At 43.2% G+C, this 23,935-nt stretch overlaps 1 protein-coding gene across 3 annotated transcripts in view; it reads right to left on the bottom strand.

Moving 5' to 3' along the window:
- Positions 1–314: 314 nt before the first annotated feature.
- CD79A (CD79a molecule) overlaps positions 315–23,935 on the bottom strand; it is an 86,867-nt gene continuing 63,246 nt past the window's right edge. The window contains exons 2-6 of one of the 3 annotated variants that reach the window (XM_083754214.1): positions 19,346–19,404; positions 11,371–11,838; positions 5,074–5,192; positions 3,547–3,615; positions 315–1,944 (exon numbers count right to left, since the gene is read on the bottom strand). In XM_083754214.1, the coding sequence (XP_083610340.1) occupies positions 1,822–1,944; positions 3,547–3,615; positions 5,074–5,192; positions 11,371–11,838; positions 19,346–19,400 (834 nt within the window). In that variant the 5' untranslated portion in view covers positions 19,401–19,404 and the 3' untranslated portion in view covers positions 315–1,821. The remainder of the gene's footprint in view (positions 1,945–3,546; positions 3,616–5,073; positions 5,193–11,370; positions 11,839–19,345; positions 19,405–23,935) is intronic. The other 2 variants (XM_083754215.1, XM_083754216.1) reach the window with 2 other exon arrangements.

Genomic DNA, 23,935 nt, shown 5'->3' with positions numbered 1-23,935 from the left:
AGTATATAAAACTATCCATCATGAAGATAGCCAATGCATGTTTCCTTGTGCAAAGGTGGCCAGCTGGCCACTTGTAGTGTGAAAATGTGTACTGTATTGCATCTGATCAGACAAGCATCAAGACAGACCTGACTTTCCTGTACTGCTCGGTATTACAAAAGCACTGATCCAAACTAACCCTGTTATCATGAGGCTAGGGTTAGAAATAAGTTGTTCTCCTAAGTGAATAATAGAATATATCACTTTGATGTTGTTTTGAATATAAAGCAAGTAGGACATTTTCTAAATAAATGAAACATGTTGTTTCAAAACAATCTCATTTCATAATAGTGAAACGTTTATTTTATTAACATCCCAGATGACAAAACATGAAAAAATAAGGAAATTTAGTCTGTCATTAAATCGAAATAGGATTACAAACCGTCTCCCATGCTAGGGCTTGGATCAAGAGTATTATTGGGGTCAACTATCCATTTCCCTGGGCACTGCTTCGACTCACCCACCTTTGGCAATCTTCTGTAATGCACAACCAGAGCTTTGTATGTCATGGTAAGAAGAGAGGGTCAGTCTATTACTTTAGGGAAATAACCAAACACTGTGAAATGTCTGGGGGTTTTTTCATTGTCTCCATGAAAACTTAAAACTCATTGGTTCTTCTAATGGAGAGATACTCAACATAGTGTCCTCCATATGTTTTTGGACTAGAACTCCCATCAATCCAGCCAACAAAGACAACAGTAGGGGATAATGGGAGTTATAGGCCAAAACATCTAGAGAGTATCACATTGGTTAACCCTGTTACTTTTAGCCACAAGTCAGGCCCAAGTCTCATTAGCTCTCTCCAGCTTTCCTTTGGTATTTGAAGAAAGCCGGGGAAGTTCATAGTGCAATCTATCAAAAAAATTAAAATCCTACAATATTAACAATGTTACAACTTTTTCCTATACAAGAGTGGGAAAGCATACAAGTAGCAGATCAAAGATGAAGACAAATATAATATTGAAACAAAAGTTGCATAGGTTTTTCACCCATGATATGATTTCAGCCTTTTCCTGGCTTCTACCAAAGCAAATGTTGGATAAGCTCTGTTTTTTATCCTATCTTGTGATTGAGGCAGTCTATGTACTATTTCTTTCTTGTTCATGTGTGTCTTGAAGCATTGTCCAATCAGCACCATATATAGCTGGATTTTGCTGCAAACCTATAGCCCAATTTCCTTCGGCATTCAACAATGGGGAAAAAATATACATTTGAACTGAACACAGTGAGCACGCTTCCAAATCCGCTGCACTATAAATAGGTCTCTCTTAAACCCCAATTTCAGAAAGGAAAGTAGGAGCAGGCACACATTCTAAATGAATTAATCCTATAAACTCAGTTGTGCACCATTTGGTGAATATCACTGACGTGTTCTTTACATCTTGGAACAAATTTTCCTAGAAAAAGGGAGGGAAGCATCTCTTCCCAAGAAGACCAAGAATGGAAAAGTGACTAGGAAGATGTCAAGTGAAAATAAAGTTAGTACTTGTCAGAATATTTTGTCAGGAAAACGAAAATGCCAGGAAACCTGTGTTGTTTACCCTCCTGCCAAAACCAGAACTTTCACAAAGTAGAATCAATAAGTTCTTCTCAGCCTTCTTATTGTAAACCTGACATAGTTAAACAAGTGTGAGTATCCTGGAGACAGGAGAATATAGAATCCTTCCACCCCTGCCCTCAATTCTCTTCAGCAGGATGAAGTGAGGGAGAATATTCAGGATTCAAATTGGGCTGTTTATACTGTCTGCCTGGAAAGTGAATGCAAAGCAAAGTCCTTTTCTATCACGGTTTCTCTGGCTTCTCCAGCTGCAGATCAATCACTTTCACGTTCCCTATGTCCTGGTAGGTGGCCTGCAGCCCCCGTGAAATGTCCTCGTACATGGAACAGTCATCCAGATTCAGTCCCTAGGAAGGGAAAACAAAAAAAGGGTCAATTTCTGAAAGATAAGTCTATAAGCATAAATACTAATACACTATTATTCTGAAGATGCATTGAGTTTTAGGGTGATAGCCAAGGTTAGTCTTATTCAGAGCAGACCCGTTAAAAACAATGGACATTACAAATTTCGGTGCATTCATTTCAAAGGGTCTGCTCTGTGGGATGTGACATCACTGTAGCAGTCAAATACAACATTTCCAGTTTGCCCAGAGTGGACTCACGGGGATGATGTTCCAGCCAGGAGGACTTCCTGTCACTAGGTATAACTTGATACAACCCTTTGGCTGCAACCCTAAACAAGTTTATTAGGAAGTAAATCCCACTAAGTAGGATATTGAGATTGAACTGAAGGGGGAGACGACGCTCTTCTTTTTCCACAGGCCTCACCACAGGAAATGAATCATAGAATCATAGAATCATAGAGTTGGAAGAGACCACAAGGGCCATCGAGTCCAACCCCCTGCCAAGCAGGAAACGCCATCAGAGTACTCCTGACATATGGTCGTCATTGGGTCTGTTTTTTTTAGGATAATGGCAAAACATACTTTCACAGTAACGTAATGAACTCATCTTGAGCAACAGGAAAATGTACATAAGCATATAAAATAAAATACATAAAAATAATAAATAGTAAAGCTTTTGACTACTTTCCTTCCTACTGGAATTAAAGCGTTCTCATGTTTTAATTCACCGATCTTTGGCAAGGATCCTCACTCATAAATCTGTAGGCAGTGCCTAGACTTTGGAACTCCCTGCCTATTGAGATCAAGCGCATGACTTCCCTGTACTCTTTTTAGCATCTGCTAAAAACATTCCTCTTTAGACAAGTCTGCCCAGAAGCTTAGAACTTTGAGGTGATTTACGGTAAATCTGTTTTAGCATTTTAACTTTTGTATGCTTTAAAGCAGGCTTCCGCAAACTCGACCCTCCAGATGTTTTGAGACTACAATTCCCACCATCCCTGACCACTGGTCCTGCTAGCTAGGGATCATGGGAGTTGTAGGCCAAAAAACATCTGGAGGGCTGAGTTTGAGGAAGCCTGCTTTAAAGCCAGGTTGTAATTTTTTCCCGTGATTTCACTGTTTTATCTCTTTGTAAACCGCTTTGAGGTTTTGTTTTGTTTTTACAATCAAGCGGTGTATAAATGTTATGAAATAAAAAATATATATACAGTGGTACCTCTGGTATCCGTTCCAGAGGCCCGTTTGCAACATGAGCAGAACACAACCCGTGCCTGCGTGGGTCGTGATTCGCTGCTTTTGCGCATGCTCGTGACATCGTTTTGCACGTCTGTGCATGTGGCGAAACCCAGAAGTAACCCTTTCCGGTACTTCCGGGTCGCCGCGGGACGCAACCTGAAAACTCATTATGCTGCTGCACAATACTGGCTGGGCTTCCTATTCCCAGTATCATATGAATACACCATGGTGTCCGTCTCCTTCAGCTTTGGAATTTTCCCACATTCTGCTGTACAGAAGCATGGGCGTAGCCAGGATTTTTCTTAACTTTTATTTATGGGGGAGGGACAGCTGCCAATCCCTTCCCCATGCCCAGTCTCCTGGAATTACCTCATATATGTTCTCCTCTTCATAAGCCTTCTTCTTGGCTTGTAAAAGGCGCTCATTTTCCCATCTCTTCTGCAAAAAAAGAGAAGCAAAACACTATGAAAACAAGTGTGGTACACCAGGGTAGGCATCACTGGGCCTGCCGAAGCCTGCAGCCCAGTAGTGAGCCCAATGCCATTCTCTGGAGCTGCTCCTCAGTGATGCTGTCTGCTCACCTGCCCTCTAAGTGTGCAAACATAAGAACGAGATAATGGAGACATAGTCTCTATGTGCTTTTCCTCCAAGTGGCTGGGCTTCCTGGGCTCCACCAAATTGGAGATGGTTCTTTGCTTAGCTGCATCAGTTTTCGGTGCATTTTACATGCTTTTAGGCCACAAACTCAGGCCACACACACACACCATACATTTAGAGCACTCTTCTGTCACTTTAACAGCCATGGCTTCTCCCAAATGTTGTGGATATAACCCTAAACCAGTTTAACTGTCCTTCCCCCATTCACAGTTGGGATTCTCTGAGGAAGTGAGAGGTGAGTTATAGCGAATTGTTGATTACCACTTCTTGCTAAATGACAATTTCCAGTATTGAGAGGCTCATAATCTTGGTAGCCATTAACTGCTTAGATTTCATAGGTTCTCAATACGTTGGTCACAGTTAATGGTAACTAACGAGTTGATCACAGAAGAGCATAACAATTAAATCAATTTTAGTTTAAGGGCCATTTCATACAAACAAAAACTGGTCCTCAGCTGATCAGCACATGATAAAACTGAACACATGTTATGACATTCTGTCTGGCCATATGGAAAAGTAGTTGCATGAACTTTCTGTCATGCATGATTGGGGTGCATAGGTGAAAACCTACATTCTGGGTAGCTGTGTGTGACAGAGAAATAAAGAGGCCATTTCACTAAATGCCCAGCTGTAATTCAGACAGCATTTGTAGATGGACAATTCTAGCTTATGTGAACTAGTCTTCAGTTAGCTGTGTAGATAAAACAACACGTCTCAGATAAGTACCAGGGGCCAGGACATGGTCTAAAGGTGCATGACACAGCCATCTTGTTCTTGTCAGTCCCTGGATGGGAACCTACCTGAGACCCCTCTGTGTGCTTCCTTAAGTTTCATGACAGCGGAGAAGTGGGATATTGATGTGATAAACATGTCACACAAGCCTTTTACTAAAGGAACACAGCAAAAAGCATTTTGTATTTCAGAGCCATCCACTTATTGTTCTCAGACAATACCCTTGGTACTTTGCTATAACTGACCCATGTGATTCCAGTGAACTGCCATTTGGGGGAAAACTCTTGTATTAGGCGATGATCTAGATGCTGTGCCTGTTGCTGGTGTACATGCTGATAAAAGGACAGTTTGCCTCTTTGGGGTAACAATCTACTCTTTAAAAATAGAAAAAAAGCAGAACAAGATCTGGTGACTGGAAACTGTAGGCTGGCAGATTCATTATGCACCATGCTCTCCCTGTCTGTCACCATGCGTACAAAGAATAGTCAGAGGGAAATAACAGCTCACCCTGAAGAGCAAAAAAAGACCAGGACCAATGGCACAGATGAGTAGCAGGAAACCCTCAGCTGTGATGATCTTATTTTTGACGCCTTCTGTCATGTTCAGGAAAGAGGCTGGTCGAGGCCCTAGAAGACAGCAAGCAGGAGAGTGTTTGATCCAGAAACCCCACAGCATCCTTAACTATTTTATCACTCTCTTGCAATCCCAGGTAAAACTACAAGTACGCAAAGAAAAATAGTCACCCCAGGTATTATTGCATTAAGTGTCTTTGTTTGTATTGATTTACTCTGCCTGCCCTGCCACAGGTGGTGCTGTGGGTTAAACCACAGAGCCTAGGTCTTGCCAATCAGAAGGTCGGCAGTTTGAATCCCTGTGACGGGGTGAGCTCCTGTTGCTCGGTCCTTGCTCCTGCCAACCTAGCAGTTCAAAAGCATGAAGTGCAAGTAGATAAATAGGTACCGCTCTGGCGGGAAGGTAAATGGCGTTTCTGTGTGCTGCTCTGGTTCGCCAAAAGTGGCTTCATCATGCTGGCCACATGACCCGGAAGCTGTATGCCAGCTCCCTCGGCCAATAAAGCGAGATGAGCACCGCAACGCCAGAGTCATCCGCGACTGCACCTAATGGTCAGGGGTCCCTTTACCTTTACCTTACTCTGCCTGCCCTGCCACCTCTGCCACTGGCAGAGAAGCAGCACTGGCACTAGCACCAATTTTGGGCAAGTACTCGCTATGAAATTGGCATCGATGCCAGTGCTGCTTCTCCACAATGGTTCTGTTTGTACATTACAGTGCCAAACCTACTCTCTGGATTTCTCCTTAAGATAAATTTTTGGGTGGGGGCTTCTGTGCCCCTTCACACATTCTGCAGAAAACATTTCCCCATTTTGAAGCTTCAGGTTAAATGTTGTGTTGTGCGGGCTGATAATACGTCATTTCACAGGCCAGTGGCAATTTCAGAAAGGAAATGAAAGTTCTTATTGACAAAACAAGGTTGTGGAGCATATTTACAAAAACCCTGATCAAGATACTGTCTGGCAGAAATATGAATTCTGCTCTGACTTATAACTCACTGGGTGTTTGGGAGCAACACTAGTTGTAACACCTAGTTTACTTCACAATGAAACCTACCTAACAAAGTTGTTGTAATGATAAAATGTGGTTGGGAATAATAATAAAAATATATTTTTATTTATACCCCACCCTCCCCAGCCAAGGCCGGGCTCAGGGCGGCTAACAAGCAATAATAAAAACAAGTTGAATGAATACAACTTAAAAACAAGATTAAAATACAACATTAAAATATTGAAACATTAAAATATTAAAATGCAGCCTCATCACAGGAGGAGAAAGGAAAAAGAAAAAAGAAAGAGGGGGAGGGAAGGGAATCAAATTGGCAGGAAGATAAACAATATCAATATTCTCATAACCCAGAACTCACCTGTATCAGTCCCTATTCCCTCTGATCTTCTACCTGGCACTCCCATCTCTCTGGAAGAACCATTAACTTTAAGAATGAAGTGCAGGAATCCTCTAGGGATATTACCAGCCTGGCTTAAGTCTCTAGAAAATCCCCAGTCCGAAAAGCGAAGCTGCTTCACTATAACCCATGAGTACAGCTACTCAGAGCACACCCACTGAAATTAATGGGGATGACTAACTTAGGTCCATTAATTTCATTGAGACTATTCTGTGCAGAATTTAAGTTAAATACAACCCCATGTTCTTTTCCTTCTACATCTGGCACCAGGTATATATCTATTTAACCAAGTGGTAACTTTGCAAGTGGTTAACTTGTATCCCCTCTGCCAAGTGATGAGGAAAATCCAAGCACACCTAAACAGAAATCTGGGGAAGCAGGGAAATAATCATATTGTCTTCACTAGGCTACAGCAGAGAGTGGAAGAGGAAAAATGCACCTCTCTGAATTCTGCAATGTCGTTTTCCAGCCAAGCAGTGTTTTAAAAATGCACCTACTAAGATAATGTGCACATAAGAATGCTTGTATAATGACAAAGATGCAGTATACTCCGGAAAATTACTTTGCAAAAATGGGAAAAAACCACACATAAAGTGTGTATATTGGAAGAAAGTTGCACCAAAACACTGGTGAAATTCATGAGGCCCTTTTCTAAAATGTGGAAATGGGGAGGGCAGGACTTAAAGACTAGAAAAAATAAGAAACTGAAACTTATATTGGCCCATGCCTAGTGTTGAGAAGCTATCAAGTGTCACCTGGCAGCAGCTGTTTAATCAGAAGGTAGAAGAGAAGACTCCATCAACACAGCTGAGAGACTGGCATTTATTTCTTGGTTTCTCCTCTCTTTGAAGTTTTCTACCACAGCAGGAACTAAGAACTCCTGTCTTGAGTTCTAGTTTCCTCCTCCTGCCTCATCCATTTGTCTTTTGTGTCATCATTCTTGACGCCTCCCTTTCCATGGAGGTGCAGGTTGCAGCAACAGCCAAGGCGACATTTTCCCAACTTCGCCATATCAAGCAGTTGGTCCCTTACCTTTCCCACCCTGACCTGGCCACAGTGATCCATGCGACGGTCACCTCCAGGCTTGACTACTGTAACTCATTCTACGCGGGGCTCCCCTTGAAACTGTCCCAGAAACTCCAGCAGGTGCAGAATGCTGCAGCGAGGCTCCTCACGGGGTCTCTGCCATGGGAGCATATTCACCCAGTGCTTTTGAAGCTGCACTGGCTCCCGGTGGACTACAGGGTCAGGCTTAAGGTGCTGGTTTTGACCTTTAAAGCCCTATATGACCTAGGACCCTCGTACTTACGGGACCGCCTCTCCTGGTATGTCCCACAGAGGACCCTAAGGTCCATGAATAATAATAGTTTAGAGGTCCCAGGCCCTAAGGAAGTTAGACTATCCTCCACCAGGGCCAGGGCCTTTTCAGTGATGGCTCCAACCTGGTGGAATGCTTTGTCCCACGAGACTAGAACCCTGCAGGACTTGATCTCCTTCTGCAGGGCCTGTAAGACAGAGCTATTCCACCTGGCCTTCAATTTGAATTAGCCGGATCCTCTATTCCCTTTTCCCTTTTCTCTTCTATGAAGAAACCCTTTCTGGGATCCCACATTTAATTTTTTTACTGGCCTCCTTGCTGGCCCTAGTGGCACCAACTTGGTCAGTTAGCCCTGGTGATCATTTGATGTCTACTGACAGGGTTTCCCCCCCCTTCCCCAAATGACCCCTGATTTTTTGAAGTTTATTGATATTGATGCTGCATTTTTATGTTGCATTTTATGCTGTTTTAAAGTCGCATTTTAATCAATGTTTTATATTTTCTGTTCTCTGCCCTGAGCCCGGTTTTTAAACCGGGAAGGGCAGGGTATAAACAAATTATTATTATTATTATTATTATTATTATTATTATTATTATTATTATTATTATATCTAAATTATAACCCTGAGGGCAGGAGCTGTCTTGTTTCTATTGCTCTGGAAGCCTTTTTCATCTGAATGCATGCACACATTGCACACCCAACATAGAAAATTACCACTTGACAAAATGATGAGCAGCATTTAATCTGCCATCACTTACAGGGGAAAGGGGGATAACTCCCTAACATTGTAACAACCACAACTTGTTTTTTTTTGCTGGCTCTAGACCAGTGGTTTTCAACTGGTGGGTTGAGAAAAGATCAGAGATGGACCGTGGCAGCAACACCATACAAATAGATGGTAGAAAAATAAATAAATAAGAAATGGGTCCCCAAATGTCTGTTTGACTTAAAGGTGGGCCCTGAAGTCTGCTGCTCTACCAGGGTTTCCCAAACTTGGGTCTCCAGCTGCTGTTGGGCTACAACTCCCATCATCCCTATCTAGCAAGGCCAGTGGTCAGGGATGATGGGAATTGTAGTCCAAAAACAGCTGGAAACCCAAGTTTGGGAAACCCTGCTGTAGACAAGGGGGAACAGCTGTAGCTCAGTGCTAGGACATCTGCCTCTCTGGCATTTCCTTTAGGGCTGAGATAGATTTCCTCCCTAATTAAAACCCTGCAGTTGACTCTGCCAGTTTGCCAGCACCGTTGTCGTCGTCCTCTTCCACTTCAACCTGATTATGTCTTTCTGGACTGTCTGAACTTAAGCTTCTGATATTTTCCAAATGGTGATTTGAAGGAAGGTGGTCAGGAAATGGCCAAAGACCAATATTATGACTATTATTACAAGATCAGAGTTGAAACTTATTTTTTTTGGGGGGGGGGAGGGATGTGCCAAGAAACTTCTCGTATCTGATGCATTCTAGCAAACATTTGAATTCATCATCTCCTAACCAGCCCCCTTCCCTCCAACTCTCCCAAATCTAGGAGCTGAAGGATTTTTGAAGGACAGCACTAAGATGTATAGCTATTGAACACAGCAAGTTATAGTTTTCTCTACTTCCTCAAGACTCTTATCAGCAAGACTTCATTTTTTTCATTTTTAAAAAGACCACCCCACCAGTACTAATATTAATACCAACACTTAAAATTTATGTATACCCCACCTTTTCCCCTGATGGGACTCAAGGTGGCTCTCAAAGAAATATCTCTCAACCCAAGGCTGAAATCTTACGCAATTCAGAGGAAGCTCATTGAACACAGTGGTCCTTACGCCCAAATCGCTATTCACAGGTTTCAATAGTAAGATTTGTTTTATTTATCTTGTTTCCATAATCCTATTATTTCACCATGGAGCTCTGAGTTGAGTATGCGGGGGCTGTCTCTCATTTTATCCTCACATCTACAAGTTAGACTACGCTGAGAAGACAGAGACTTGTGTCAGGATTCAGAATCAGATATAAAACAACATTTCAAGGCCAATGTTGAAAATTAAACATAAAACAACAATGAACATCCTGAGATATTTCTGATTTTCAGACTGTATTTATTTCAGGATGTGCATTGGCCAATTACAAATTGTTTTTCCTAAGGCATTTTTTTAAAAAAAACAAACAAACCCCAAATTAACAGGCAAATGTAACTTCTGATGCAGCCTATACAGTGGTACCTCAGGTTAAGTACTTAATTGGTTCCGGAAGTCCGTTCTTAACCTGAAGCATTCTTAACCTGAAGCGGACTTTCCTATTGAAAGTAATGAAAAGTGGATCGATCCATTCCAGATGATGAAAAACACCCCCTAAAACAGCAATTTAACACAAATTTTACTGTCTAACTAGACCATTGATCCATAAAATGAAAACTTTAAAAGAATTTTTCGATTTCAATTTAAATAAGGAGAATGTCTTAAAGATCGTTTGGGATGCCAGCAAAGCTGTCCTTAGAGGATTTTTTATACAGTGGTACCTCAAGTTAAGTACTTAATTCGTTCTGGAGGTCTGTTCTTAACCTGAAACTGTTCTTAACCTGAAGCACCACTTTAGCTAATGGGGCTTCCTGCTGCTGCCGCGCTGCCAGAGCACGATTTCTGTTCTCATCCTTAAGCAAAGTTCTTAACCCGAGGTAATATTTCTGGGTTAGTGGAGTCTGTAACCTGAAGCGTATGTAGCCCGAGGTACCACTGTACACCCTTCCCTCAGCTTGCCTGCTGATCCCGAGACAGCTTGTGTGTGTGTGTAAAAATCCCATTGGCACCAATGGGCACTTTCCCCCTAAGTCTAATTGTTGCCCATTTTGGGTGGTGGTGGGGGGGAGCCATTTTAGTTAGGACCACAGAATACAGGGAGTTATCTCTGCTTTCTCCAACCACAGTTCCAATGAGAATTGCACTCCCCCAAAGGCATGGCAGTAAGCATTGTGTGTGGGCGGGGGGTTTCTCTCACTAGCTACTAAGCCTAATTGCCACACAAGGGGAGGTATGTGGATATTTTTGGTCATGATTAAGTGTGCCATTGTTAAGTTGTGGGTGAACATATCAGACGACACAGTGATTCTTCAAACAGCTCTTGTTTATTCACAGGCCAGAACAGAACAGAACTGAAGGGTTCAGCCAACCTGCTTATATAGAGCTCCACTACAAAGCAACAGTAACAACTTTCTGTAACTATCCAATCACTGAACGTCACTTTCAATTCCTTATTTGCATATGTGGACCTGAGTGAAAACTATCTACAGTATCCCCCTGCTGGCCCAGGGTGAGAACTTCAGTACATAACGGCTAATAATAATAATAATAATAATAATAATAATAATAATAATAATATTTATACCCCGCCCATCTGGTTGAGTTTCCCCAGCCACTCTGGGTGGCTCCCAATCGAGTGTTAAAAACAATACAGCATACCCACAAACTTACCCACTCCAGTTTTACAGATACCACCCCAACCCTATGGAGTCACAAGGTTCATACTTACTCCGAACCCAGAGGTACGTGCCACAAGACTGGCGTTGGCTGGCCGATGGAGCAGACACACAGCAATAGTACATGCCTGTGTCTTCCCTTTGGACTGCATGGAAGCTGAGCGTTGACAACCCTTGAGAAATGTCTTCCGTGATCTTCCGGCTGTCAGTCTCATTGACAGCAAAGCTTTGACTGCAGTTAGAAGAGCAAGTCTTTTTCCAAATGACTTTGGCCCCACTGGGGGCCTTGAACTTGCACTCCAGAGTGGCAGAAGACCCTTCGGTGGTTATGTAAGAGGGGCGTCCAGGCTCCACCGTCATGGACACATAGCCCACTGGTGTAGGCAGAGGGGCTGCTTTGGGGGATTTTTTCTCAGTCGTAGGAGACAGAGTGGCTTCTGTTGTTCCAGAGCTGCTGGCATTTAGTGTGTCTGATGGTGAAATGGACTTGTCAACTGTGGTCTGGTTCCCACAAGCATAACCTGGAGAAGGGAGAAGAAGTTTTGATGTCTACAAGTTGTAGAAAGAGCCATCTTCTTTTCTTTCTTTTTATGTGGAAATCTCCTTTTGTTTTATTTAGGGCAGTGGTTTTCAACCAGTGTGCTATGGTACCCTGGGTCAGGTGTGCCATGGGCAACACTGGCCTCATCCCCCTTCCTTCCTTCCTTCCTTCCTTCCTTCCTTCCTTCCTTCCTTCCCTCCTCTGAAATATTTTAGAAGTTTTAAAGGCCTGGGATATTTATCTTTTTAGAATCTCTGCATTGCACCTAAAGGATGCCAGCATTGGTATCGACTGGAAAAGGCGTTCCACAAATGGACTGTCACTATCAAAAATGCTCTCACTCCATGTACTATTATTTTTTATTAAAATTTGTGTACTGGCCTTTCATCCACAGATCTCTGGGATCTCTTCTATGAAGACAGAGGAGCACAGATCAGGGCGTAAAAAGATGTTGTTAACGTATGGGCACTGAAGTCATAAGTCAAAAAGGATTTTATTAGGTGAGTAGCAGTGGCTTGAAATGAGTTTGCAAACAGAATGAAAGAGAGCTAGTTTCAACATTCCCAGCAGTGATGTATGGAAGTGAGAGCTGGACCATCAAGAAGGCTGATCACCAAAGAATGGATGCTTTTGAATTATGGTGCTGGAGGAGACTCTTGAGAGTCCCATGGACTGCAAGAAGATCAAACCATCCATTCTTAAGGAAATCAGCCCTGAGTGCTCACTGGAAGGACAGATCCTGAAGCTTAGGCTCCAATACTTTGGCCACCTCATGAGAAGAGAAGACTCCCTGGAAAAGACCCTGATGTTGGGAAAGATGGAGGAGAAGGGGACAAGGAGAAGGGGACGATAGAGGACGAGATGGTTGGACAGTGTTCTCGAAGCTACCAGCATGAGTTTGACCCAACTGCGGGAGGCAGGAGTGCCTGGCGTGCTCTGGTCCATGTGGTCACGGAGAGTCGGACATGACTAAACAACTAAACAACAACAACAACAATAATAGTAGTAATAATATATTACTTGTTGCTCCAGACACAGTAGTTGTGGTACCCCACCTAACACTCCATTAAATTAAAGCTTACGCTGCACAGTAAAAATATCAGATCTGCTTGTTGTCACCATGAAAACATTGATCCTGATGAATCCTCTTTATTTTTTCATAGGATGTCAACAAAACCACAAACCAATCATAGAATACATATGTGGACACAGAGCTGACCTGGAAGCAGGAGTGAAAGACCTTTTGGCCCACCAGATGCTTTGTTGGACTCCAACTCCCATCAGCCCCTGCTAGCATGGCCAATGGTCAGGGATGATGGGAGTTGTGGTCTAGTGGCAGCAGGGATGACCAAAGGTTCCCCAGCCCTGACCTAGACAAACCAGTGTTTGGGCTCAAAGTAAGGCAGTTTCTAGCTGCTAGCTTCAAACAGTCTTGATTAAATGGTTGCATTTACCATATTTTTTGCTCTATAAGACTCACTTTTCCCCTCCTAAAAAGTAAGGGGAAATGTGTGTGCATCTTATGGAGTGAATGCAGGCTGTGCAGCTATCCCAGAAGCCAGAACAGCAAGAGGGATTGCTGCTTTCACTGTGCAGCGATTCCTCTTGCTGTTCTGGCTTCTGAGATTCAGATATTTTTTTTCTTGTTTTCCTCCTCCAAAAACTAGTTGCGTCTTGTGGTCTGGTGTGTTGTATAGAGCGAAAAATACGGTATATGCCACCATAAGTCATGGTTTATTTTTATCAATTGATGGAGATTGATACCTCTCACTACAGAGGGCATTCCATAAATGGGGAACCAACACTGAAAAGATCCTGTCACAAGTTGATTGTGAACTAACAGTGTGTTCAGGTAAATGCAGCCGTAGGACCAGAACTAAGAGACACACATCTTTCCAGCATATGTGGGGGGCTTGTAAAAAAGATTTTCGGTTTTGGACTGTGATCTTTTCAGAAATTACTAAAATGACTGGACAGCAGTCATTAGTCCTGTTAAACATGTTTCAGAACAATGAGGATTGTCACTTGAAACCTTGAATTGGCTATCTTCTTGCAGCTGCCCAGCCAGCTGTTGCTCAATATTGGAAGGACCTCCAAAAGGATGCTGTGTTAGCTAACTGGTATAGGTAAGGTAAAGTAAAGTAAAGGTAAAGGACCCCTGGATGGTTAAGTCCAGTCAAAGGCAACTATGGGGTTGAGGCACTCATCTTGCTTTCAGGCCAAGGGAGCCGGCGTTTGTCCACAGACAGCTTTCCGAGTCATGTGGCCAACATGACTAAACCACTTCTGGCGCAACGGAACACCGTGATGGAAACCAGAGCGCACGGAAACACCGTTTACCTTTTCGCCACAGCGATACCTGTTTATATACTTGCACTGGCGTGTTTTTGAACTGCTAAGTTGGCAAGAGCTGGGACAGAGCAACAGGAGCTCACTTCATCCCGGGGATTTGAACCGCCAACCTTCTGATCAGCAAACCCAAGAGGCTCAGTTATAAGATGGTTTGGCCAGATGCTTTGGTGGAAAAATTAATTTAAAATCTATGTTTGGCTAAAGGAATAAAATTTAAAGATCCATTTGAGTCAGATTGACACAGTTTTGTTTCTTATGCAAGCAAAGATGGACTACAAAGACATATCCCAGCAGCATACAAAACTTTACAGTTGCTTTGAACATTGTGGGCTTGAATTTGGGTACTTCTTGGTGGGTTGTACTGACCAGTTAATGTTTTTGTTTTGTTTTGTTTATATTACTTTAGACTCCGCTTGTCTCCTGTATGAGATGAGGAATGGATTGTTCTGTACAGTACTTTTAAAACAGTGTTAATAATAGGAAAAAGAAAAAAGAAAAAAGAACTGCTAAGGGCTGGTTTCAGTGTATCTGAAGAAGTGTGCATGCACATGAAAGCTTATACCCAGAACAAACTTAGTTTGTCTCTAAGGTGCTACTGGAGATAGATAGATAGATGATAGATAGATAGAAAGAAAGAAAGAAAGAAAGAAAGAAAGAAAGAAAGAAAGAAAGATGAAAGATAGATATTGTGTCAGAACAACACGGCTACCTACCTGATGCTAAGGGCTGTCATTGAATTATTATGAGTTTGTATAGAATTTACTCATTTTTGCCTTATTTATATGGGATTGCATTTATGATTGTAATGTTTGCTAATTTTTAATTATCATCATCATCATCATCATTATTATTATGAGCTGATTTGAGCTCAACATTGTTACCAGAAAAGCAGAATACACATATTAATACAATCTTTAATTTAATTGTGGTTACATGAAGGACACCATGTAAAATCTATTATAATTTTAGCAGATCAGACTTTTGCCTGGACGTCGTGGAAAAGCAGAGAGTGGCCTGTCACTGACAGGAAAATGCCCCCTGTGTTTTTACAGAAACCTAGATATTTAGCAGGCGACCATTTTCGTGATGTGAAGTGGTCACCTGCTGAATTTCTTGCACGGCATCCAAGCTCCTGGGTTTGTTAAGAACAAAAATTGGGGGGGGGGGAGCACTCAACCACCGACCCCCATTTTGAATTGCCGTTCCAGTAACAAGCTGTGTAATTTTCTCTCCCCTGTTCCTTCCCTTTCACTGAACCACATCTCCACTTTATGATGACACCCCCTCCCCGGCCATCTCTCAAGGGGTACCAGGCTAGTTTTAGTTCCCTTTTCCTGCCCCTGTTGACAGGAAACAGAAGATTAGTTTTTTATTTTATTTTCAAAAAGGGAACTTTGCAGGTAAGTGGGCCTTGTAGGGTGGGGTGGAACCTTACATGACAGACTCTTCCTCTCCTGGGGATCATTCTAAAATAGGCTGTGGTTACCTCTGGGTCTAGCAGAGTCTGACAAAAATGGGCAGGAGGTTAGTAGGACAGGTAAGTATACAAAAAGCTGCTAGCCCACGAAAAGGAGTTAGGAACATACATGTATCCTCCAACTGTTCCCTGATGAAAATAGGGAAAGCAGAGACATCACTTTGCCAACAAAGGTCCGTATAGTTCAAGCTATGGTTTTCCCAGTAGTGATGTATGGAAGTGAGAGCTGGACCATCAAGAAGGCTGATCACCGAAGAATTGATGCTTTTGAATTATGGTGCTGGAGGAGACTCTTGAGAGTCCCATGGACTGCAAGAAGATCAATCCTATCCATTCTGAAGGAAATCAGCCCTGAGTGCTCACTGGAAGGACAGATCCTGAAGCTGAGGCTCCAATACTTTGGCCACCTCACAAGAAGAGAAGACTCTCTGGAAAAGACCCTGATGTTGGGAAAGATGGAGGGTACAAGGAGAAGGGGATGGTAGAGGACAAGATAGTGTTCTCGAAGCTACCAGCATGAGTTTGACCTAACTGTGGGAGGCAGTGGAAGAGAGAAGTGCCTGGCGTGCTCTGGTCCATGGGGTCACGAAGAGTCGGACACGACTAAACGACTAAACAACAACAACAAGGAAAAGCAGGGCATTCCAGGGTCAAGTCAGAAAATGGGACGGCTTCTGTAAATTCAGGACTACCCCCTGAAAAATAGGAACAGTTGGAGGGTCTGTATACATTGAAAGCACTATTGTACCACAGTCATGGCTCCCCACAATGAATTCTGGGATCTGCAGTTTCTTAAGGGTGATGGGAATTGTTAGGAGGCCCCTAGTCCTCTCACAGAGCTCACTTCTCACTGATAATTGTAGATCTGGGAGGGGAATGGCACCCTTATCTCATGACAGCTCCCAGAATTCTTTGGGGGAAGCCATGACTGTTTAAGAAGAAGAAGAAGAGTTTGGATTTGATATCCCGCTTTATCACTACCCGAAGGAGTCTCAAAGCGGCTAACATTCTCCTTTCCCTTCCTCCCCAACAACAAACACTCTGTGAGGTGAGTGGTGACTAGTCCAAGGTCACCCAGCAGCTGCATGTGGAGGAGCGGGGAAGCAAACCCGGTTCACCAGATTACGGGTCCACCACTCTTAACCACCACACCACACTGGCTCTTAAAGCGGTATCTCAGTGCTTTCAATGTCTGGTGTAATGGGAGTCAGGTCAGACTATTGGTCTACGTAGCTCAGTTTTGTCTCACACCAGGTGCGGGGAACCTTTGGCTATTGGCTGTGCTGGCTGGAGATGATGGGCATTGAGATTCAGTAACAGCTGGAAGACTCCAGACATCTGGTTTGCAATGACAGGCAGTGGCTCTCGAGGATTTGAGACAGGGGCTCTCTCTCTTGGACAGTTTCTAAAAGAGGATTAGACAGGGGAAAGGCTGTCTACAGCTACCAACCTAGATGGCTATGCCTTGCCTCCACTGTTTAACACAGTATACTTTAGAAAACCCTTTCTGGAAACTGTAGGAAAGGGAGAGTGTTGTTTGGCTCAGGTCTTGCTTGTAGGCTTCCCATGGGCATCTGGTTGGCGATTGCATAGCTGTCAACGTTTCCCTTTTTTTAAGGGAAATTCCCTTATTCCGAATAGGATTCCTCGCAAGAAAAGGGAAAAGTTGACAGCTATGTGATTGTGAGAACAGGATGCTAGCAGACCCACCACTGGTGTGACCCAGCCGGCTCTTCTTACCCACTTACCTAGGAGCAAGCCCCATTGAACTTAATAGGGCTTACCGATGAGTAGGCATGCATAAGATTGGAAATTATTCATTTCCCCACCCAATTTCTTTAATTTGAGCCTACCTGACCCTGTTGGTGGTACAAGACAATTGAACAATGGATCCCTTTATTGATGGAAAATACCACAAGTGACACTGGTGAATATACCAAAAGTCGGTTGATTAAAAGTGTTTCAAAACAAAGAACCATCATCCTATTCCATGAATAAGGGCCCCTCTATCCTAAGAAAACATGGTAGGTTATAGTTAAGGTTAAGGTTGTCAGCTGACTAAAACGTATTTTGATGTTTGCTCATCTTTTAAGGTTTTATTTAATTAAATTTTTAATTAAAAAATTGTCCAGTAGCACCTTAGAGACCAACTAAGTTTGTTCTGGGTATAAGCTTTCATGTGCATGCAGACCCAGAACAACTTAGTTGGTTTCTAAGGTGCTACTGGACATTTTGTTTTTTATTTCGACTGCGTCAGACCAACATGACTACCTACCTAAATTTTTAATCTTTAAATTTAATTTATTTTTAAATTTACAGCCTCACTACTAAAATTGGCCTCCGATGAAAGTTTGCTCTGTAACCTATGGCACCATCAGGTTCAAGGCAGGGCCTTTTCAGTGGTGGTTCCCCATTTGAGGAGTGACCTCTCTGGTAAGGTACATTTCTCTCCCTCATTATTAACATCTGAGACGAATTTTAAAACATTCCTCTTCGCCTAGGGTTGTTGTTGTTGTTTTGGTGAAGTACTTTTTATTGCTTTTAAACAAAAGCAGAAAATCATTGCAGGCAATGGGAAGTGTAAAAACATTATTAGTTCACCCAGATATTTGATGGCTGAAAGGGACTGTTCCCAGCAACCCTGGAAATTATTAGCTGTGATTGTTTTGAAATGTTTTTGGATGTTCTTAAGGTGCTTAGGTATAATTAACGTTTATGAATGCTTTTCTTTATTTTATTTTAAAAAGCCTTATTGTCTTCCACCTTGGATTCCTTTGGAAGAAAGGGTGGGATAGACATTTTTTAAAAAAATGCCTCTTCTAAATTCAGTCACAGAGCTCACATTTTATGCCGCAGCTCTATACCCCACAACCAGCCAATGTGGTTGCCTCCAGGTGATGTTGGACATTTAATGGCCAGGGACCCTAAACATCTATATGCCTGCCTATCCCTGCTATACACAGCTAATGAACTCAATGGGGCTTCTGAGTAGGGATGGGGGGATTAAATTCAATTTGCACTTGAAGGCAAACCTACCTAATTCACACTTTCAGAAACAATATGCAAACCGAAACAGCCAGCCTTCAAAATTCACACCTCTCTGAATGTTGCAGTGCAGCTCTGCAGCTAAGCAATATGTACAAAAATGCATGCAAAGTGTGCATAAAAATCTGCACATTACTGAAAATAGCATGTAAAATGCATTATCTTTGTGAAAATAGCTTTGCAAAAAATGTGCATACGAGGCAAAATTGCCTACAAAAATACGTACGCTGGGAGAAATTCGCACTAAAACCTCATGAACTTTCATGGGGTCTGGTGAATTTTCATGTAGAACTGAAGACAGGAAAAAATGAGAAACAAAACTGCACATCTTTGCTTCTGAGTAAAACATGCAGAAGGATGCACCGTCTAATCCTTCAGAATTACAGATACCTTTAGTGCCCGTGACCTCTGCTTTGAACCTGGCACAAATGAATCAGGTGATTTTCCTGCACCCCTGGCAAGGACGAACACAATTCACCTGTCAAACTGCCGCATATCAGACTGCTACCAAAGCCCTGTGCATTGCCATTGCCCTCCCTATGCCAGCCCAGTTCCAAAGATCTCCAAACGTGTTAAGAACCGCCAGCCCAAAAGGTCTCCAGTGAGTGCTTACCTGTAAAGAGACCCAGTAGAACCAGGAAATACAGCTGATTCGGACCACCTTTCATCCTGCTATTTTTATCACTTCCTCGGAGCTACTTGTTCTTAGACCTGCATACAACAACTTGCGGCTGAGTCTGACGGACTTGGCGTTGTTTTTGCTCGCAGGCTTATTTTCCCCAACCCACTTTTCAGCAGACACCAGGAGATGCGGCTGGTTGCTTCGTAGCTCCACCCAACTAAACTTATGAGGGCTTCCCTCCCCCCCCCTTTTTATTTTCTGGCTGTGCACTGAAGCTTCAGTTTTCACTAGAAATGTATTTTTAATTCGGAGGGTGTAGCAGAGTGTCTTGTGATTCTGAGGAGAGCAGAGGCGATGGTTTATTGGTGCCCCTCTGCTTCTGTAAGGGCATCAGAACAAAAGAAGAACAAATCTAACTGGGGTTGGTTACCCATTGCATTGTAGGATCTGTAACAAAAAAGAAATGTATTGGCACATGTGGTGGTCATGTAAACATGTACAGTAGTACCTTGGGTTACATACGCTTCAGGTTACAGACTCCGCTAACCCAGAAATAGTACCTCGGGTTAAGAGCTTTGCTTCAGGCTGAGAACAGAAATTGTGTGGCGGCAGCAGCAGACCTCCAGAACAAATTAAGTACATAACCAGAGGTAACACTGTACAGTCATACCTCGGGTTACAGATGCTTTGGGTTGTGCGATTTCGGGTTGCGCACAATTCCGAACCTGGAAGTACTGGAACGGGTTACTCCGGGTTTTGGCACTTGCGCATGTGCAGAAGCACCGAATCGCAACCCGCATGTGTGCTGATGCGCGGGTTGTGGGTTGCGAACGTGCCTCCTGCACAGAGCATGGTCGCAACCCGAGCATCCACTATACATAAATCTTGGGAAGAGGCGATGAGGGATATTTCCGAACAATAGGTGTACACCAGTGCCTTTATACCACAGATCGTGCCTTTTATCAATTTTTGATACGTCAAATATGGACTGCTTATAATTTTTCTGTTAGTAGCTGCTCGAAGGAGCCCACGAGTTTTAGTTTAAATATTCTGTTTAATAAAGGAATGTTTATCCTTCTTCCTGAAAAAATTGACTCATAAATTACGGATATCTTAGGGGCAGCTAAACCTATGGACTTTGCTGCCATTTGTTATTTATATGACAAGTATATTATGACTGGTAAGTCTCGATGAAATATAGCTTTATCTGGTATTCATTTGTTTAATATCAGGACAGTTTTTGTTTTAATATCTAATTTATTGTGTACCCTCTTGGGCATATACTTTATGTGTCAATGGCTTGTGAACCCAGGTGTGTGTTTTTTTGGTCTTGTATAGTTTTTGTTTTCTCCCTTGCTGTTATTTTGTTGCACTTTCTATCTCTTCCTGGACTGTTATTTTAATTTCATGGTAAAGTTTTGACTTTTTTTTAATGACATCTACATTCTTGTATACTAGAGCAGTGGTACCCAAACTATGGTCCACAGACTGCCAATCCTCCATGAGCTTCAGCCAGTCCATTGTACTGAATATTCATATTGACTTTTAATTATATTTCTATTGCTGCTTTTGTGCTTTCTGTTGTATTTTGCCACATAACAATATGAATACTATAAAACTCAAATTTTAATACAATAAATACAGTATGTAAGGAAAAAACAAAGCAATACGGATATAATTACTGTATTTTTCGCCCTATAGGGCGCACTTTCCCCCCTCCAAAAATGAAGGGGAAATGTGTGTGCATCCTATGGGGCGAATGAAGGCTTTCGCTGAAGCCTGGAGAGCGAGGGGGGTCGGTGCGCACTGACTCCTCTCGCTCTCCAGGCTTCAGGAAGCAATCTGCAAGCCTTGGGAGATGCAGCTCTCCCACGGCTAGCGGAGAGCTTGCTGGCACCCAAGAGCTTGGGGCGTGCTGAGCTTAGCACACCCCAAGCTTCGGGCTTGGCACAGCCCTCCGCTAGCCATGGGAGAGCTGCACGAAGTTGCAGCAGCTCTCCCATGGCTTGCAGATATCAGCCTGTTCTGGGGGCTGGGGTCAGGGGAAGCTCAATCTTCCCCTGCCCCAGCCCTGCACCTGGGGGGGAAATATATATATTTTTTTCTTTATCCCCCCCCAAAAAACTAGGTGCGTCCTATGGGCCGGTGCGTCCTATGGGGTGAAAAATATGGTAAAATATATACAGCATCTAGCAGAGTACATTATTACAGCTACAGCAGGAAGAAATATCATTAAGTCTTAGCAGTTTTCAAGTAGTCCAGGGGAGGGCGGGGGGAAGCTTGGGAACCCCTGGGTTAGAGGCTAGACACAGAGGCTGGGCTCTTTTTGAAAGCTGAAATATGAAACACAGCACTTCTGGTAATCTATGCTAGCAATAATTTTAAAGGGCACACCCCAAAGAGACAAAATAGAAACCGGAATTTACCTGTTTAAAGGGAAACAGCGGAAGCCATATTCATGGCAGCTGCAAAACTAAATAATCAGCAGCCTGCCTGTTTTAATTTGTTTCCAATCTCCACCTGCTAAAATTCCTAAAAATACACCAGACAAGAGAGCTACATCAGGGTTCCTTCCAACTCTACAATTCTATGATTCTATGACAAAGTTAGCTCCATTAATTTCAATGGGACTAATCTATGTAAAGCTTAGTTTGACACAACCTATAGTGATTATCCCCTCACCGCCACCACGACTACACAAAAGAACTTCCCCTTGTACAACTGCCCATACAGATCGTTCTTTTATATCAGCAGTAGGAAGCCTTAGGCTTATCATGCCAACCTGACTGGCCCACAAGACCAATTTGGCCAAGCTACACCCACCTGGTGTCAGGTGTAGGGCAGGGAAGAAGAACAAGAAGAACAAGAAGAAGAAGAAGAAGAGGAGGAGTTTGGATTTGATATCCCGCTTTATTACTACTTGAAGGAGTCTCAAAGGGGCTAACATTCTCCTTCCCCTTCCTCCCCCACAACAAACTGTGGGGTGAGTGGGGCTGAGAGACTTCAGAGAAGTGTGACTGGCCCAAGGTCACCCAGCAGCTGCATGTGGAGGAGTGGAGACGTGAACCCTGTTCAGCAGATTACGAGTCCACCGCTCTTAACCACTACACCACACTGGTAAAAACAGGGCTCTGCTGAAAAGGAGTTTTCAGACAATGCTGTTCAGGTGAGTTCTGGGAATCAGTTGACTCTCAGATCCTGCAAAGTGCCACGCACAGGGCTTTGTGAACTTCGACAATCAGCTGGCTGTTGTGGCTTGCGGGATACAGTGCCCGGGGCTTTGAGAGTCCCAACGATCAGCTGATGTTTGCCACTTTCTGAGTTGCGCCTTTGGCCTGCTTGGTTTGATTTCAAGCAGCACAGATAAAAATAGATCTTCTGATGTCAGCGTGATGCCAGGTAATTGACAGGTGGGTGGCTCACCGTGTTAACAATTTGGCTGTCAGATGAATCCACTCCCCCCCACCCCCACCCCCCTTGCCAACTCCAGCAACACTTGAAAAATTTGCAGGCCTGATAAGTATATTTGAATGTGAAGTTCAAGGTTCCCTTTTCCCTCCTCCAGCCTTTGCCACACATTTCCTCTCCTTTCTATAGATAGGGGTGTGCGTGTGGTAAAATAATGCAAATACCATGCAAACGACTAAACTGGGTCACTAAATTCATCTTGTCAGAAGAACAAGGGGGAGGGGAGGGTACCTACGACTGCAACATGGCAAGAAGCAACAAAAGGAGTCCTTGTGTATCCCCATGGAAGGTCAGAGCTAGCAAACAGAGGCAAGGGACCAAAACCCAGGATTGCTATTTCTGGGTGGGACATCGCTCAGGGCATATGGCAGGACCCCTGAGGATGAATCACAAAGCAATCGGTTGCATAGAACTCACAGAAGCCCCACACTAAAATTGATAGAGCTAACTGAGCCGCGTTCATCAGTTTCAGTGTGTCTACTCTGAATAGTGCTGGCACCAGGTGGCTGAATCTTCTACAAAAATGGAAAGAAAGTACAGTGGTACCTCGGGTTACATACACTTCAGGTTACAGACTCCGCTAACCCAGAAATAGTACCTCGGGTTAAGAATTTTGCTTCAGGATGAGACAGAAATTGTGCTCCGGCGGTGCGGCGGCAGTGGGAGGCCCCATTAGCTAAAGTGGTGCTTCAGGTTAAGAACAGTTTCAGGTTAAGAACAGACCTCTGGAACGAATTAAGTACTTAACCCAAGGTACCACTGTACAGTCAACATGTACAGTCACTGTACAGTCAACACACTCAACATGTTCTGCTTCCAAGGCAAAGTTCATAAACCAAAACACCTCCTTCCAGGTTTGCCGTGTTCTTAATCCAAGTTGTTCATAAACTAAGCTGTTCTTAAACCAAGGTACGTACCTGGAAGGAGGTGTTTTGGTTTGTGAACTTTGCCTTGGAAGCAGAACATGTTGAGTGTGTTCCGTTTGTAAATTGAGTCCCCCGCTGCTATGGGAAAGCATCCCTTGGTTCAAGAATGCTTTGGTTTAAGAATGCACTTCCGGAATGGATTAAGTTCGTAAACCAAGGTACCACTGTATTATGAAATAGGTTGTCA

This window comes from Podarcis gaigeae, assembly GCF_964106915.1.
Source record: "Podarcis gaigeae genome assembly, chromosome: 8".
Lineage (NCBI taxonomy): Eukaryota > Metazoa > Chordata > Lepidosauria > Squamata > Lacertidae > Podarcis > Podarcis gaigeae.
This window is presented reverse-complemented; position numbering and strand designations above follow the sequence as displayed.